We start from the raw sequence: 15,581 nt of genomic DNA on the forward strand, positions 1-15,581 counted from the left end.
GCCGTACTTGTAGCGCGGGACGGCGATTTGTTTGAATTTAAACTCTATCCGCCGAACTCCGGGTGGACGACTGGAAATACGGTACTCCCCACGACTTAATTTCGTCCAATCCGGCGGTTGTTTCGTCCGGATTTGGGCGTGGGGAGCGCCAACGAGTGGGGATGCTCTAAGTGCCTAATAGCATCATACCTCCATCATTCGCCAACCTAACGCAGAAAACTTGTCTCACACGCCGTGACAAATATCTGTCCATGCTGAGCCAAGTGTCATCTCGTCCGTGAGTATAGGTCTCGGGCCCTCTATCTCTTTATTTTGTTCAATATCAGTTTAAATTTTGGGATCAAATTTTATACTCTCTCCATCCCAAAAATCATGTCATTATTTTTTCTAAAATTTAAATATATCTATACATTAATCACATATGTATATATCTAAATTTAGAAAAAATTGTGAAGTCCTTTTCTGGATGGAGGAAGTACTAAAAATAAAAATGAACAATAAGTAATTTTGGCAGGATACCTCTTGCATCTCTACCTACATGTAATTCCTGGTATAAATTAATTAGTCTTCATTTGCGCATCTATTTAATAGCAAGACACGGCGGATGATCTCCTCCGGCAATCTCCGCAATGCCCGCAACTTGTTCGAGGAAATGTTGGCCAGAACGACGTCTGGCCGGTATATTCTTAAAACTTCTCTACACGTTGGGCTAGCAAGTTTTGTTTTGCATATGACTTCATGCAAGACTTGTGTTAGCAAAGGTAGAACATCCAATTTTTTCATCATTAAATATCGTGCATTTTATCTAGATGCCATGCTACGATACTTGTATTGGGGAAGGCCTTATGTTGGTGTGACTTGCCAGACAAATCTGGAGCCGTACTGGTGGTTATTTAACCCTAGAGAATTTTCAAAAAAAGTGTCAGTAGTACCGAATCGACAGCTAAAGCCGGTTACCATCTATAGTTCTCAGTCGGTTCTCCTATCCGGCTCAAACCTTCAGTCTCTAACTGCGAGCCACCCCGAGACGATTTCCATTCCAGCTCAAAGAGTAACATCCTCAAATGGGTTGAAATAGAAACCGTCTCCAATATTACAAAGCCTGATACGGCTTATTTTCATGGCCGCTTGCAATAATTCCAGGTGCTCAGATGGCTTGCATTTTGGATCTTCTCCAGTGGTTTGACGTCCTGGAGACGGATATTATTCCACACTGCTCCCAATATTTTGTCACGTTGAGATATCTATTAGTCCAGTCCACCTCCAATACTTTTAAAATATTTTAAATAATAAGAAACAAGGTAATTAAAACTCAATCATAACAGACATGACATATAGACATAATCCAGCAGTCATAAATTGTACATAGATTAGCGAAAGTACTTAGCAAGCCATAGGAATAACATTATTTATTAACAACTTAGCCATAGTTGGGGCAATCCATACACACATCTAACTAGAAGTGCATACATCAAACTTTATGACAATCCATATATATTGCAATGCATCAAACGAGCAATCTAGCATAACTTAGTACTATAGCACTTAGCATTGCATTAGTATTAGCCTGGAAGGGCCTCAACCAGAAGATGTAGCTCTCCATGATCTCTTTCATGGAAGCATAAAAGGACATTGTCATCGTTATTTAACTTGAACTTGCTCACAACCTTGTTCCATCCGGTTGTCAAGATTGCATTATTTGTCTCAGCTACCATCTTTATCCTAACTTTTATTGACTTCTTGCTAGCCATACGTGAAACATAGACATCAACTGATCAACAGGGTTACAAAGGAGATTCTTCAGGTACACATCTATGAGCTCAGCTGCAAATATCGGTGGTACAGAGAATTGAAGAATCAACATACTTAATTAGATCTATCACAAGCTTGTTCATGTTTAAGAAAATATCATGATCATCTTACTAGTTTTTACCTCTTTCTTGTGACAAATGAGTAAGTCATTATGTAGACATAGTACTTGATTTTTTGTGTGAAAATTCGGGATCACACCAATCTAAAAGGAAGCTCACATCATCTTCTATCAGACATATCGTTTCCAAACAGATACTGCTGATCAAAGTATGTGCAACCCCTCTGTTGAGATCCTGATGCAACACATAGAAATATGGTATCATTGGGAAGCAGATTAGGACACAGATTATGAGGTGATCATCTGCATCTTACATTAACTTGGTAAAATATTCGAACTACCAGTTACCATATTCAATTACTTAGGCAATTACTTAACAAAGTTTCTTCTACCATTTAAATTTCAGAGCTAAGGCATGGAATCTTATACTAGTACACAATATTATAATATATATAAAGTAGTTTAAAATTTTCATGTTCTTCATGCCTCTAAGCACAAGCTTGTCATCAGTGGGATCTTCGACCGATGACATGGAATCATAACCGAGAAGAAGAAATAGAGGAAACACTGGAAAAAGAAGAACAAATGAAGAACCAGCTTGAACTACAAAAAAGAAGCTCGACATTGGAAAATATCCAATTTTTGATTCTGAGCAAAAAAGGAGAAGTATATTGGAAAAGGGCATTTCATAATTTCTATGAGTAAAAGGGCTTTCAGCCCTACTCATTTGGAAGTGACCGCAATGAAACTTCCATCAAAACAGGTGGGGTTTTATCCAATCGGAATGCAAGAAGTTTTGTGGTGCATATGACCACATACTCCAACGGCCCGTGAGTGGCTTTGGCATTAAACCCGTGGTACATTTTATTTCTATGGGTGTTTAACACCTTGTATTTCTTTAAGGCTGAAAATGGTGTTAAACCTTTTACCTTGACTGATTTTTTTGGAAGGAGAAAAAAGAATGTCCCAAGTAGAATGGTCTTTATGCGTATCAAAAAATGGTTGCAGCCATGATTCTTCTAACGGAAAGAAAACGTGGCAACGATTCATTAGTCATCTACCTTGAAGACCGCACCGCAGGTGAGAAAAAGGCCAAGGGGAAGGACCAACTCCAAGCTAGATGCAAAACGCGAGGCTTCGAGAAGAACGAAGAGATGAAACATTGGAAAACAAAGAACAAATGAAGAACGAGCTAGAACAACAAAAAGAAAGCTCGACATTGATGAGACCAATAGCCAAGTAAAGTATAGCTCAAGCAAAAGAAAGTAGGGCTCGCGCGTTTCATCGAGGAGACCCGGTTCATGGCGGACGACTTAAGCATCATAGACCCAACAAAAATGGATTGGTTCGAGAGGAAGCAAAAGCGAGTTACCACTCAATATTTCGCGTGGCATTGTGTGGTGAACTATGAGGCCACACCAAGTGCGGGCACTTGTGTGATTATTTTGGTACTCCGTGGTATGCCGGCACAGCTTTGATTGAATTGCTAAGTATAGTAATTTTTTGCTAGTGTTGGCTATCATTTGAAACAAAAATGTTTGGATTGCTGAATATATTGAAAAACAAATGCGAAGACATCGGATAAATGGATCACGCTGTTGGATAACATGGTCTATAACGAACCGAAACAAACACATTTGGATGATTAAAGCTACGGTCCCACCGCACATATTCCTGAACGGAACGGGGACAAAACGCAACAGGGGGAAAGACTTGCCCGCATCACACAAAAGGTCTTGACCGAATACCCCGAGTCGCCGACGGCCTAATCCGTCCCGTTCCCTACCTCAAAGAAAGCATCTTTGCGTTGCTGTGCAAGCGACGGCCCGCGCGCGTGGCTACCTCAGTCCTCAGCTGCCTCCGCCACGGTTTGCATGCTGTAGCTTACGCTGAACCCATTTTCCCACCGCACGGCACGGCTCCTCCTCACACCGCTTCTTCACTTCTTCTTCTTCCTCCATCCGCTGGCTGCTCCATCTCCTCCTCTCCCGCCTCCTTTATAAGCTCCCTCCCGATCTTTCACTTCACACCACGGCTCGAGCTTCTTCCTCGGTGCCACCCTTGCTTCTTCCCCTTTCTTTCTTCTATCTACTACTCCTCCTTCTTCCTCGGTGAAGCTGATCCGATCCTATCCATATATCCGTTCCAAGCTCGTCCCTTCAATCCAAAGGGACGCCCTTAACAAGGAAGATCCAGGAGAAACCATCGATCGAGACACCACCTATATAAGATAAAGAAACCGTGCTTCTATCCTGTCCATCGCCATGGCCGTCCCGTGCTCTGTTCTCGCCCGTGCACACCACCACCAGTACCAGTCGCCGAGAAATTAACAGAGCAAAGGAGAGAGAAGGAGCTCTCCCGTGGAGCAGCACCAGTAGAACTTTCTTGGGTTGTTTCTTTGGGCGGCGAGAATGCGGCAGATCTCGTCGATGCTGCAGGGTCTGGCCCGTTCCATGGCGGGGAAGGAGAGGAAGGGCGAGGAGGAGCAGGGGACGGTGCTGCGGACGTCGGGGACGCTGCGTGGCGAAGGCTCCGAGACGTTCGCCGCCGCCTACTCCCGCCGCGGCGAGAAGGGCACCAACCAGGACTGCTCCATCGTCTGGGAGGTGAGTGAGTTCGGTCTCATCGATTGATCGCCGCTGCTCTGTTTTCTTGATTCTGTCGCTACATGCTAATTCTTCTGTTCCATGTGAATTTTTATGCTCGTTGCAATCATTAGTAGCGACAACTCGACTGACGGCACACACATGGATATTCATATTCTCGATTAGTTTTCGCTGCCGAGCTATCCTGTCATCCAGAGCTGTATCGATGAAAATCTTCAGGAATCTAACCGCGTTTGAAGCAGATTGCAAAAACTAGGTTTTCTGTTCTTCTTTTGCTAGATAGCGCTAGCTCGTGTATTAGTTACGAAGAAGATATTGTCCATGCCTCCATGGCGTCATGGACTCATGGTTCGTTGCCCTTGCCCCCACCTTGATGTAAGGAAAAGTCTACAAAAATTAAGAGGAGGGTAGTACCGTAGTACAGTACCGTCAGGACTGGTTGCTGGCTTCTGACCACGGAATAAATCAAACAGCTTCATATACGTGTTCGTCTTAAATATGGGCGTCTCTCTACCTAATCAATTTTCTAATATTTTTGGGAGGTGTTTCAGTTTGCTTTGTGCTCTTCACTACAGAGTTTTCTGTTGCCGGAAGTCCTCGCTAGTACAATTAGACTCAAACTGTAGCATTTTCTGTCTTCAGTTTTGGTCAAGATCTCTTTTTTCATATCGCAAAACTAGTGCAGTTTTCTGAAAAATCGAAGTATAGAAAGCTATAGTTTTTGCTGAAACCAAACACCTCAAAGTATTCAATAGCATGGTATTTTCAGAAACCAAAGTATTCATAGAATACTTTGAAATAACGTTGTGGCCAAACCCAGCCTCAGTGTGCTAACTATACTACAGATAAATTGTCACCAAAACAGGGATAAATTTGTTTAAACATACTACTCTGTACTGTAGTGAAGAGCACAAAGGTATTTTTAAGTAAACAGATAACAAGCCTTCGTTTGCCTAGTAGGTAATTGGCCCTTAAACTGATTAACTAATTTGTGATATACTCCCTTCGTTTCATAAAACTTGTACTTTCTAGATACATCTATAATTTTGACAAATCTCATATAACTCTGATGAGATAGAGGAAATACTATGTCTTCACTGGGCATAGGTTCTGCAGCATGTTTGTCACGAGGGTACAGGATATAGTGCTTGCTTTTGGCTTCTAGGAGTTTCTCTTCTTGTACGAGTCTTGATTCGTTAGAGGGAAAAGGTGTTCGGTTTGTTGGTATCTGAATCCAGTGTGGCTTTCGTTAGCCAAACTGACTGAATGCGACGGAATAGAAGGGAAAATACGTACACTGCACTGCACAAGACGTACGTACAGGGTGCAAGAGGAAAACACCTAAATTGGCCATCAAGTTCTGCAAACTCGACAGCCAACCAATAGTGTGATGTCACACTGAAACCAAGTAAAGACAACCATGACCTCTTACCAGCTCAAGAATGCTGGTTGGTTCAGTTCCTTACCATGTGTGATGTCACACTGAAACCTTAAAGATACTGGATTACTAAATAAAGTTTACTTGAATTTCTTGGCGTGCTACATATTTCAATTTTAGTACTATAGGATTTTTCCGTGTTCTCATGGTGTTCTTTTTTCGAGAATTCTCATGGTGTTTTTCCTTGATATTTTCTCTTTATGCAGGGATTCGGGTGCCAGGAGGACTCCATCTTCTGCGGCATCTTCGACGGGCACGGCCAGTGGGGCCACTACGTCGCCAAGGCCGTCCGGGACTCGCTGCCGCCGTCGCTGCTGTGCCGGCGGCAGGAGGCCGTCGCGCTGGCGTCGCTCATCGACGGCGAGAAGAAGCTCTCAGACTGCCAGTTCGACCTCTGGAAGCAGTCCTACCTGGCCGCCGCAGCCACCGTAGACGAAGAGCTCCGCCGCAACCGCCGCCTCGACGCTGTGGATAGCGGCAGCACCGCGCTTTCCATCGTCAAGCAAGGGGAGATGATGGTGATCGCGAACGTTGGCGACTCGCGGGCCGTCCTGGCGACCACGTCGGACGATGGCAAGGTAGCCGCCGTCCAACTCACCGTCGACTTCAAACCAAACTTGCCTCGTAAGTACTTGTACTAAGAGACGGACTGAACATTCATGAATTCTCAAGACGACCGTTGCTCACTCACAGTCAAACCTGAATTGCAGAGGAGCATGAACGCATCAGGCAGTGCAAGGGCCGCGTGTTCGCCCTCGGCGACGAGCCCGGCGTGCACCGGGTGTGGCTGCCCGACCAGGAGGCGCCGGGCCTCGCCATGTCGCGCGCCTTCGGCGACTACTGCGTCAAGGACTACGGCGTGATCTCGACGCCGGAGGTGACGCAGCGGAGGATCACCCCCCGGGACCAGTTCGTCATCCTCGCCACCGACGGGGTATGCAACCAACGATGCTCCTTCTCCTCCATTTCGGTTTTTCATTCCATGGCAACTGGCACAGTTCTATCGTTGTTTTTTGTTGCTTGCGTACATCATCTCACGAATGGTAATTTCACCTGCAGGTTTGGGATGTGATCTCCAACCAAGAGGCTGTGCAGATCGTGGCTGCCACGCCGGACAGGGAGAAGGCGGCGAAGCGTCTCGTCCAGTGCGCCGTCCGTGAATGGAGACGCAAGCGGCCGTGCTACGCCGTCGACGACTGCTCCGCGATCTGCCTCTTCTTCCACTCGCCACCTCCGTCGTAGACACAGCTTCGTCCAACATTTCCGTCAGGACTTAGGACTTCCAAGAGAAAATCTGCCTACCCTTCCACGGTAGAGTGCGGCGTCGCGATCAGAGACCAAAATAGCAGATCACTGCAAATCAGAACGTGCAGTCTGGCTAGTGACTCGGATAGCTGGATGCTGGGCGAACTGCTGCGGGTGGAAGACGGAGAAATGTCCGGCCTTCACACCCCCCATGCCAAAATGTACTTGAACCAACGACAGCCACCGGCAAATCGAAAAAAAAAATGTTTTTTGTCCTCATTTCTCTGTGTGTGTGGGCATCAGTCTCTGTTATGATGGGAAACAGTCACAATTATTATGGGTGTACATCAATCACAGACAGACGGGGCAGTATACCGCACATTCGGCGCCCAATAAGTGCGCCGAAAATCAGAATCTTAGATCTTCGCACTGAAGCATCATGCATTATTTGGCACATCACCGTTCATACCGACTGTCGATTCGGTAGGCAGTACTCAGGTGAGAATTACAATCCATGGTGGCTGTAACTGTCGATTCAGCCACCATAACGGCTTTTTAGTGACTCCGGAGGCTCCTCTTCCATGATGCCAGCTCCAGCCGTGGCCAAGTATTCCCTGATCGTGGTTTTCCGGTCACCCAGATAGGTGTGGTCTAGGAAGTTGCCATATGCTGGTTCTCCAAGATTTTTGGCAGCAAGAACGCTGCAAGGCAATCAGAACGGTGAGAGGTGCTTGTAATATCAGAAAAACCAGGCTTCACACACGTACGCCCACTGATAGAGTAGTGAAGATGGTGACAGTTCGATAGAAAACGTGTTGCTACAGGATAGCTTAGAATGTTCAGAGCAAAGACTTATTTTTTTTGCTTTTGTGATGCATCTCGCTTTCAGATGACACAAAGCAATGATACCATTTTTGCTTAAGAAATACACCCTGCGTTGAGATGTCACTAATGTGCCGTACCAGGAGAACAAATACATTGCTACAATGATCGGTGCCTTGGTGAAGTTCACGGGTGCACTGTGGTTCTAGCTTGCACAAGATACCTTTTCTGATGCTAATTGTGGGTTTACTGAAGAACACAAAAGGAAGAGGCAAACACGTGGATTGTGCAGCATAAGATGATTGAAGAGCAGATACTTACCAATGCCTAAGATAGAGACGACATGGCAAAATATCATCCCTCCATATTTTATCAATGTTGTACCGTCCATAGTGCTGATTGTATATCTCCTTGCTTCCTGCACAAGGATTTGGTCAATGTTTCAGCGTGTAGTGGATGTAGGGATGAGATCATAATTCTGCGCTATCTAATGCGATTTTCTTAAAGTCAATAGCTTCTAGACTGCATAGGAAGCCAACTTTGCTGTAAAGGGGCAAAAGATATATTATGCTTAAAGCTTTGTTCATCATCATAAACTTTCACTATTTGAATAAGATTGAAACATGTCTAGCTTAATTGCACTCCATACTTTGTTATCCCACGATTTCTTACGTTGTGTTTTTAATCAGAAAAAATGGGACTTGATTATGCGATTCCAAATATATGTACTATCGAGTTTGAAAATAAATTAATCGTATACATTAGCAATCTGATACTATGTCTGGTAAACAGTTTGGATATCTCGATGTATTTGCGTAGAGCTGTGACATGATAGACTTATGTAAATTTACTCTGGCTGATGCACAGACCACAATGACGATGATAGAGGCAGATAAATATGCTGCATGACCTAAAGGAATCACAAAGTAAGAAAAAAAAATCACCTCAGAAGTCATCAGTTATGATAACTTAAAACAACCATGCATCTTTCAATAATTTGTATATCAAATATTTCAAAAGGCATTAATAAAAGAAAATTAGGTCACCAGGCATAAAACATAAAACAGTAAACTGAAATGATAATTTGAATATAAAGAGATGCCAAGTCACAAACAAAAATAGAATTTATATTAAAACATGGAAATAAACTTCATCCTACCATATTTCATCAATATTCAAACAAGCAAACCGTTACATAGCAAATCATTAAAATGAAATGCAGAACTGAGAAGATTTTGCGATATAGATCCAACCTTTGCATCTCACTAGGAAATATTCTTCATCGCTATAGCGTGCACAGACAACCTGAATCGATAAACCCCAGCATGAAGCAGTAGCACAAAATCAAACAAAAAGTTAAGCTAATATTTTTTTTAAGTAGAGAATGCAAGCCCTTACTGCTGGATTTGGAAAAGGCACTCCATCCAATCCTTCAGGAACCACCTGACAATACATAGAAAAAAATACCAAAATTAAAATCCAGGACTGGACAATCTAAACTCCGCTAGACAGATTCAGGCTTGAGAAAAAGAGACTTAAACCCTAACCAAATTGGTTAGTATGCACTATGCAGTAAATTAATTGGTCACCCACCGCAAGAAATCTGAACTCAGTCTCTCTCTCAATGAATGCTGGCACCTGCGAATATCCCACTTCAGTGCTTCTCACTAAAAGGAAAACACAGAAAAGTTCCAATGGATTGCACATGAACAAAAAGGTGCAGATTATCTTTGAGGAAAGTACAGTACCTCCTCCTCCTTGATTTCAAACACAGTGACAACTATCATTTCTCCCTCACATTGCTCCACGCTTAAGCTCGAGAACTCCTATAAGCAAGTCCAATACTCCAATAAGATAACTTTATGGAAACAGTCAACTAAAATGCAACTCATTGGCAAAACTACACACTAAATTGTGCATCCACGCACATACAGATCCAAAATCAATACTTCTGATATCTTAATAAAACACCATACTTTCCTTTATTTACAAGAATACAAAACCATCCTCTTCTGCTTGTACAAGAGTAATACTATAGTTCTACATCCCTGAAACTGCTTCATGCCTCCATTTTTTTCAATGCAACATAATTTACTCCTTTATGGACTCCACAAAACAGTTTGCAAAAAATTCTCAATGGACAAGGGATGGTTTTGCTGGAAAACGGGTGGTCTTCATGAATGCAAAGTTAAAAACAAACGTAGCATTAAACTAGGAACCAAGGAAGTGGGAGAGGATGGGTTACTAATACTGCACACACGGTGCAGCCAAAATATGAGTGGTAATAGCCCGATCAAACAAAGTTTGTGTCCACACAGTCAAAAGATCACACTAACTTCTCAGGAATCAATTGCCGTCCCAGCAGCTTGATGGGGTATCACTAGCGCATTACCGCTCATATGGGATGGGTGGCTGGCATGTCTGATATGCATCCAACGCCCAGCACGCCTCAATCCAACAGGAAGCTAAACCTGAGTTATTATTATTTTTTGACAGATAGACCGAACTGAGTTAGAAAGTGGTCCTATCCAGACCGAATTGCTACAACCCTTCAAGCATATGGCCATTAAGGTCCATGCATGATCAGCCAGGACAGAGAAACACTTCCCCAATCCACAAATATACAGTGGTGTCTAGTACATCATAGGACCCCGAAAGCCTGAATACACAAAGATCATATAGGAGAACCCTATAAATCTAATCGTGGCTTAACCCCATTATCTTGCAGTACCAGATTAAACTCAATGTGAAATGCGTGTCATCCTTCTAATATTGCAGTGGATTAACCAAGTTTCTGCAGTCAGCAACTTCTATGTGAACTGTTGCACATGTAGTAAACCATGACGATTTCTGGAAAAAGTGTCTCATTTAAGCATTTCTGAGGCCAGAAATTTAGCATTGTCCCACAGTGCGACAATCCAACATCATGTTCTCCAAAAAATGTTCACAGTATTGAGTTGAAATGGAAGTACGGCACTACATAGGAAACGCCACACGAACCATGCGTACACAAAGATGAATTACATTTACTGACGACACGAGCATGTAGACAGATGGGCAAACTTGCCTTGGTTGCCTCGATGGCGATGCCGCGCTCGAAGAAGATGGGGGCGGCATGGGCGAAGACGCGGCGGAACCCGCGCAGCGCCGCCACGCGGAACCCCTCCAGCTCGGGGAAGGTGCTCCTCGCACTCCGCTCTGCAGTTAGGGACCTGGAAATTTAGGCCTGTGGCTTGGGTTCTGAGTTAATTACTGGCGTGGGGAGTGGTGGCGCTCACCGGAGAGAAGCGAGCCGAAGCCGACGACGGAGATGCGGCCGCCAGGAGAGGCGATGGCGGCGAAGTCGGCGGCAGAGGCCAGCTCGGTGAAGGAGCCGGCGCCGCTGGCGGCGTTGGTGGCGGAAGCAGTTAGAGGAGGCATGGGGCGGCGGCGGACGGACGGCTGCGAGGGTTCCGGCGATCGCCGGAGGTGGAGGCGGGGATGGAGGAGTGGTCGTCGGTGGAGGGTGGGGCGGTCTGCCGCGTTGGATGTTGATCGGACGGCTGGGGATTGGCCGGGGCGGAGCGTTACGGCGGTGCCGCGCATTATTGAGAGAAGGCAGAGGCGAGCGTGCGTCCACTTGACACTGGTTGTACTCTAGTTCAATTGGGTGCTTCGGTCGGCAATGGAATCGATACTCAGGGCTATCCCCCAACTGCCTATCCGGATGGTTTGAAGTGGACAAAAACTCAGTCTAGCACGAGGATTCATCCTAAAATGGATGGCCGTGGTGTCAGGGATCCAAAGTCGGTCCAAATCTGGGTCAGGTTTACGTGGCCGCGGACTCCTATCGTTGGCCGCTCGTGTCCTCCCCTGGCCCGCATGTCTGCCTCCCAAAACATAGCTCCCTCGTGCACATCTCACATCGCTCCGCCGCCACCCCAGAAACGGCGATTTGGGAGTGCTGTAGACGTCGGCTACCATCGTCGAGACGCCGACAAGCGGTGCGGAAGCATAGGACGCGGCCCCGCGCTGTTTTCGCGACTTGTAGCAGAGTTGGAGGACGCCGTCGCTGAAGCTGTTGTCCTCTCGCTGTCGCGAGACCTCCCGCGTCAGCAGCTTCGTCGTTGCCGCCAGAGGTGTGCTCTCGTGCACCGTGTTTCCAGGCCGCAAGTCCGCCGGGACGGCCATTGCATGCAGGTCCCTACGGACGCATTGGATGGCCTCCGCCTGCGAGGTGTTCGATGAAATGGGCGATCTAAAATTTGTCTCATTTCATCTGTAGATCATGGACAGCGACGACGAGTACTTCTTCAAGAACTTCATCGACACGTCGTCATACGAGGAGTCCGACGGCGGCTTTCTCACAGAGGCTGCGCTGATCATCCACGAGCACAATATCTCGCAGATCCCCTTGTACGGGGGGGTCCTTGCCGGGGCGCGCGGCTACTTCTACCGCAAGGTATTGTTCACGCCGGCCATGTTTTCCCATCGTTTTCGGATGTCCAGACCGTTGTTCACCTGGATAATGGATGGCGTCAAGGTCTACGACAATTACTTCTGCGCCAAAGTGGATGCAATTGGTAAGGTAGGCCTCTCTTCGTATCAGAATTGCACGGCAGCGATTAGGATGCTCGCATATGGTGTTGCCGGTAATTTCGTAGATGAGTACATGCGCATGAGCGAGTCCAGCTTCTTGGAAGCGATGTACAGGTTCTGCAGAGCAGTGATCGGTGCGTTCGGAGAACAATATCTCCGGCAAACTAATGCAAAGGACACAGCTCGTCTGTTGTCAATCAACGCTTTCATGGGGTTTCTGGGATGCTTTGCAGCATAGACTGGATGCACTGATAGTGGAAGAACTACCCCTTTGGTTGGCAGGGGCGTACATCGGCCATTCTGAGGGGTGCACAGTGATTCTTGAAGTTGTTGCTTCACATCACACATGGATTTGGCACTCATTATTCGGAATGGCCGGCTCGCACAATGACATCAATGTGCTGCAGCGCTCTCCGGTGTTTGATAGGCTAGAGTATGGTCAGTCCCCTGATGTGGATTTTGAGATCAATGGCCATCACTACAACAAGGGGTACTACCTTGCTGATGGTATCTATCCACCTTGGGCTACACTCGTGAAGAAAATACAGCGTCCTAACTCAGAGCAGGAGGCAAGGTTTTCCAAAGAGCAAGAGGCAGCCCAGAAAGATGTCGAGCGAGCGTTTGGCATCCTCCAAGCTCTTTGGGCTATCGTCAGACACCCTGGTAGAGCCTGGAGTGTGCAAACTCTGTAGGAGGTGATGACCGTTTGTGTAATCATGCATAACATGATTGTTGAGGTAGAGCGGGATGATTCACTGTTTGATAATGAGTGGGATGGCCAGAGAGAGTTGATTACTCCCCAAGGTGGTCCGACATCATTCCAGGATAACCTCCATGTGCACCACGAAATTCAGGATCTAGCTGTACACAACCAGTTTCAGGCCGATTTGGTCGAGCACATGTGGGCGCATGTTGGTAACAATGCTGCAAACAACAATGAAGGAAATCCCGAAGAAAACAATGTCTAGGGCATTTGTATTATTTACTTTTTTTAATAATACTTTGTCATTGAATACGTGGACAATAATTTTATGTAATAAATCTTGAGCATTTAAACTTATTTATATATTTCTTACTTTTTATGCTTTTATAGTGAATTTAGAGGCAAATAGCAACTTCTATGGCCGCGACACAAATCTGGCCGCGTTGGACGTAGCGACCCAAACGAACACGCGGACGCGGAGCTCCATCCGCGTGTCCGCGCGGCCACTCAAACGACCCAAAACGGATGGTCCAACGCGTCCGTTTGGGTCGACGCGTTTGATGGCGTGTAAGACACACGTCCGTTGGGAACCCCAAGAGGAAGGTGTGATACGCACAGCAGCAAGTTTTCCCTCAGTAAGAAACCAAGGATATCTAACCAGTAGGAGTCAAGGAGCACGTGAAGGTTGTTGGTGGCGGAGTGTAGTGCGGCGCAACACCAGGGATTCCGGCGCCAACGTGGAACCTGCACAACACAATCAAAGTACTTTGCCCCAACGTAACGAGTGAGGTTGTCAATCTCACCGGCTTGCTCGTAAACAAAGGATTAGATGTATAGTATGGAAGATGATGTTTGTTTGCGAAGAACAGTAAAGAACAATTGCGGTAGATTGTATTTCGGATGTAAAGAATTGGACCGGGGTCCACAGTTCACTAGTGGTGTCTCTCCCATAAGATAAACGAGATGTTGGGTGAACAAATTACGGTTGAACAATTGATAAATAAAGAAGGCATAACAATGCACATACATATATCATGATGAGTACTATGAGATTTAATCGGGGCATTACGACAAAGTACATAGACCGCTATCCGAGCATGCATCTATGCCTAAAAATTCCACTTTCAGGTTATCATCCGAACCCCTTCCGGTATTAAGTTGCAAACAACGAGACAATTGCATTAAGTATGGTGCGTAATGTAATCAACACAAATATCCTTAGACAAAGCATCGATGTTTTATCCCTAGTGGCAACATCACATCCACAACCTTAGAACTTTCTATCACTGTCCCAGATTTAATGGAGGCATGAATCCACTATCGAGCATAAATACTCACTCTTGGAGTTACAAGTATCAACTTGGCCAGAGCCTCTACTAGCAACGGAGAGCATGCAAGAACATAAACAACATATATGATAGATTGATAATCAACTTGACATAGTATTCAATATTCATCGGATCCCAACAAACACAACATGTAGGATTACAAATAGATGATCTTGATCATGATAGGCAGCTCACAAGATCTAACATGATAGCACAATGAGGAGAAGACAACCATCTAGCTACTGCTATGGACCCATAGTCCAGGGGTGGACTACTCACACATCGATCCGGAGGCGATCATGGCGATGAAGAGACCTCCGGGAGATGATTCCCTCTCCGGCAGGGTGCCGGAGACGATCTCCTGAATCCCCCGAGATGGGATTGGCGGCGGCGGCGTCTCAGTAAGGTTTTCCGTATCGTGGCTCTCGGTACTGGGGGTTTCGCGACGAAGGCTTTAAGTAGGCGGAAGGGAAGGTCAGGAGGCGTCACGGGGGACCCACACGCTAGGGCCGCGCGGCCAGGGCCTGGGCCGCGCCGCCCTAGTGTGGCGTCGCCTCGTGGCCCCACTTCGTATCTCCTCCGGTCTTCTGGAAGCTTCGTGGAAAAATAAGCCCCTGGGCGTTGATCTCGTCCAATTCCGAGAATATTTCCTTACTAGGATTTCGAAACCAAAAACAGCAGAAAACAGACAAGCGGCTCTTCGGCATCTCGTCAATAGGTTAGTGCCGGAAAATGCACAATAATGACATATAATGTGTATAAAACATGTGAGTATCATCATAAAAGTAGCATGAAACATAAGAAATTATAGATACGTTTGGGACGTATCAAGCATCCCCAAGCTTAGTTCCTACTCGCCCTCGAGTAGGTAAACGATAACAAAGATAATTTCTGAAGTGACATGCTATCATAATCTTGATCAATACTATTGTAAAGCATATGAGATGAATGCAGTGATTCGAAGCAATGATGAAGATAATGAGTAAACAAA

General features: G+C 45.7%; 2 protein-coding genes across 2 annotated transcripts; one reads left to right on the forward strand and one right to left on the reverse strand.

The window, feature by feature from the left end:
• Positions 1 to 3,839: 3,839 nt before the first annotated feature.
• LOC124706741 (probable protein phosphatase 2C 48) lies at positions 3,840 to 7,613 on the forward strand. Its single transcript, XM_047238409.1, has 4 exons — positions 3,840 to 4,476; positions 6,121 to 6,538; positions 6,625 to 6,848; positions 6,974 to 7,613. The coding sequence occupies exons 1-4, from the start codon at positions 4,282 to 4,284 to the stop codon at positions 7,154 to 7,156; spliced, it is 1,020 nt and encodes a 339-aa protein (XP_047094365.1). The 5' UTR covers positions 3,840 to 4,281; the 3' UTR covers positions 7,157 to 7,613.
• On the reverse strand, positions 7,414 to 11,617 carry LOC124706742. Its single transcript, XM_047238410.1, has 8 exons — positions 11,260 to 11,617; positions 11,049 to 11,179; positions 9,730 to 9,807; positions 9,575 to 9,619; positions 9,380 to 9,424; positions 9,235 to 9,286; positions 8,303 to 8,399; positions 7,414 to 7,860 (listed from the first exon to the last, which is right to left on the reverse strand). The coding sequence occupies exons 1-8, from the start codon at positions 11,564 to 11,566 to the stop codon at positions 7,695 to 7,697; spliced, it is 921 nt and encodes a 306-aa protein (XP_047094366.1). The 5' UTR covers positions 11,567 to 11,617; the 3' UTR covers positions 7,414 to 7,694.
• Between the last annotated feature and the right edge of the window lie 3,964 nt (positions 11,618 to 15,581).

This window comes from Lolium rigidum, chromosome 4, assembly GCF_022539505.1.
Source record: "Lolium rigidum isolate FL_2022 chromosome 4, APGP_CSIRO_Lrig_0.1, whole genome shotgun sequence".
NCBI classification, from domain to species: domain Eukaryota; kingdom Viridiplantae; phylum Streptophyta; class Magnoliopsida; order Poales; family Poaceae; genus Lolium; species Lolium rigidum.

Excerpts from the sequence above, each read along its gene's own strand:
- LOC124706741 (XM_047238409.1), top strand. The coding sequence starts at position 4,282 with ATGCGGCAGATCTCGTCGATGCTGCAGGGTCTGGCCCGTTCCATGGCG. Across the intron at positions 4,477-6,120 it reads ACTGCTCCATCGTCTGGGAG|GGATTCGGGTGCCAGGAGGA; the intron begins GTGAGTGAGTTC and ends CTCTTTATGCAG. Across the intron at positions 6,539-6,624 it reads CTTCAAACCAAACTTGCCTC|AGGAGCATGAACGCATCAGG; the intron begins GTAAGTACTTGT and ends CCTGAATTGCAG.
- LOC124706742 (XM_047238410.1), bottom strand. The coding sequence starts at position 11,566 with ATGCGCGGCACCGCCGTAACGCTCCGCCCCGGCCAATCCCCAGCCGTC. Across the intron at positions 8,400-9,234 it reads TTTCCTAGTGAGATGCAAAG|GAAGCAAGGAGATATACAAT; the intron begins GTTGGATCTATA and ends ATCCTTGTGCAG. Across the intron at positions 7,861-8,302 it reads CGTCTCTATCTTAGGCATTG|CGTTCTTGCTGCCAAAAATC; the intron begins GTAAGTATCTGC and ends ATTGCCTTGCAG.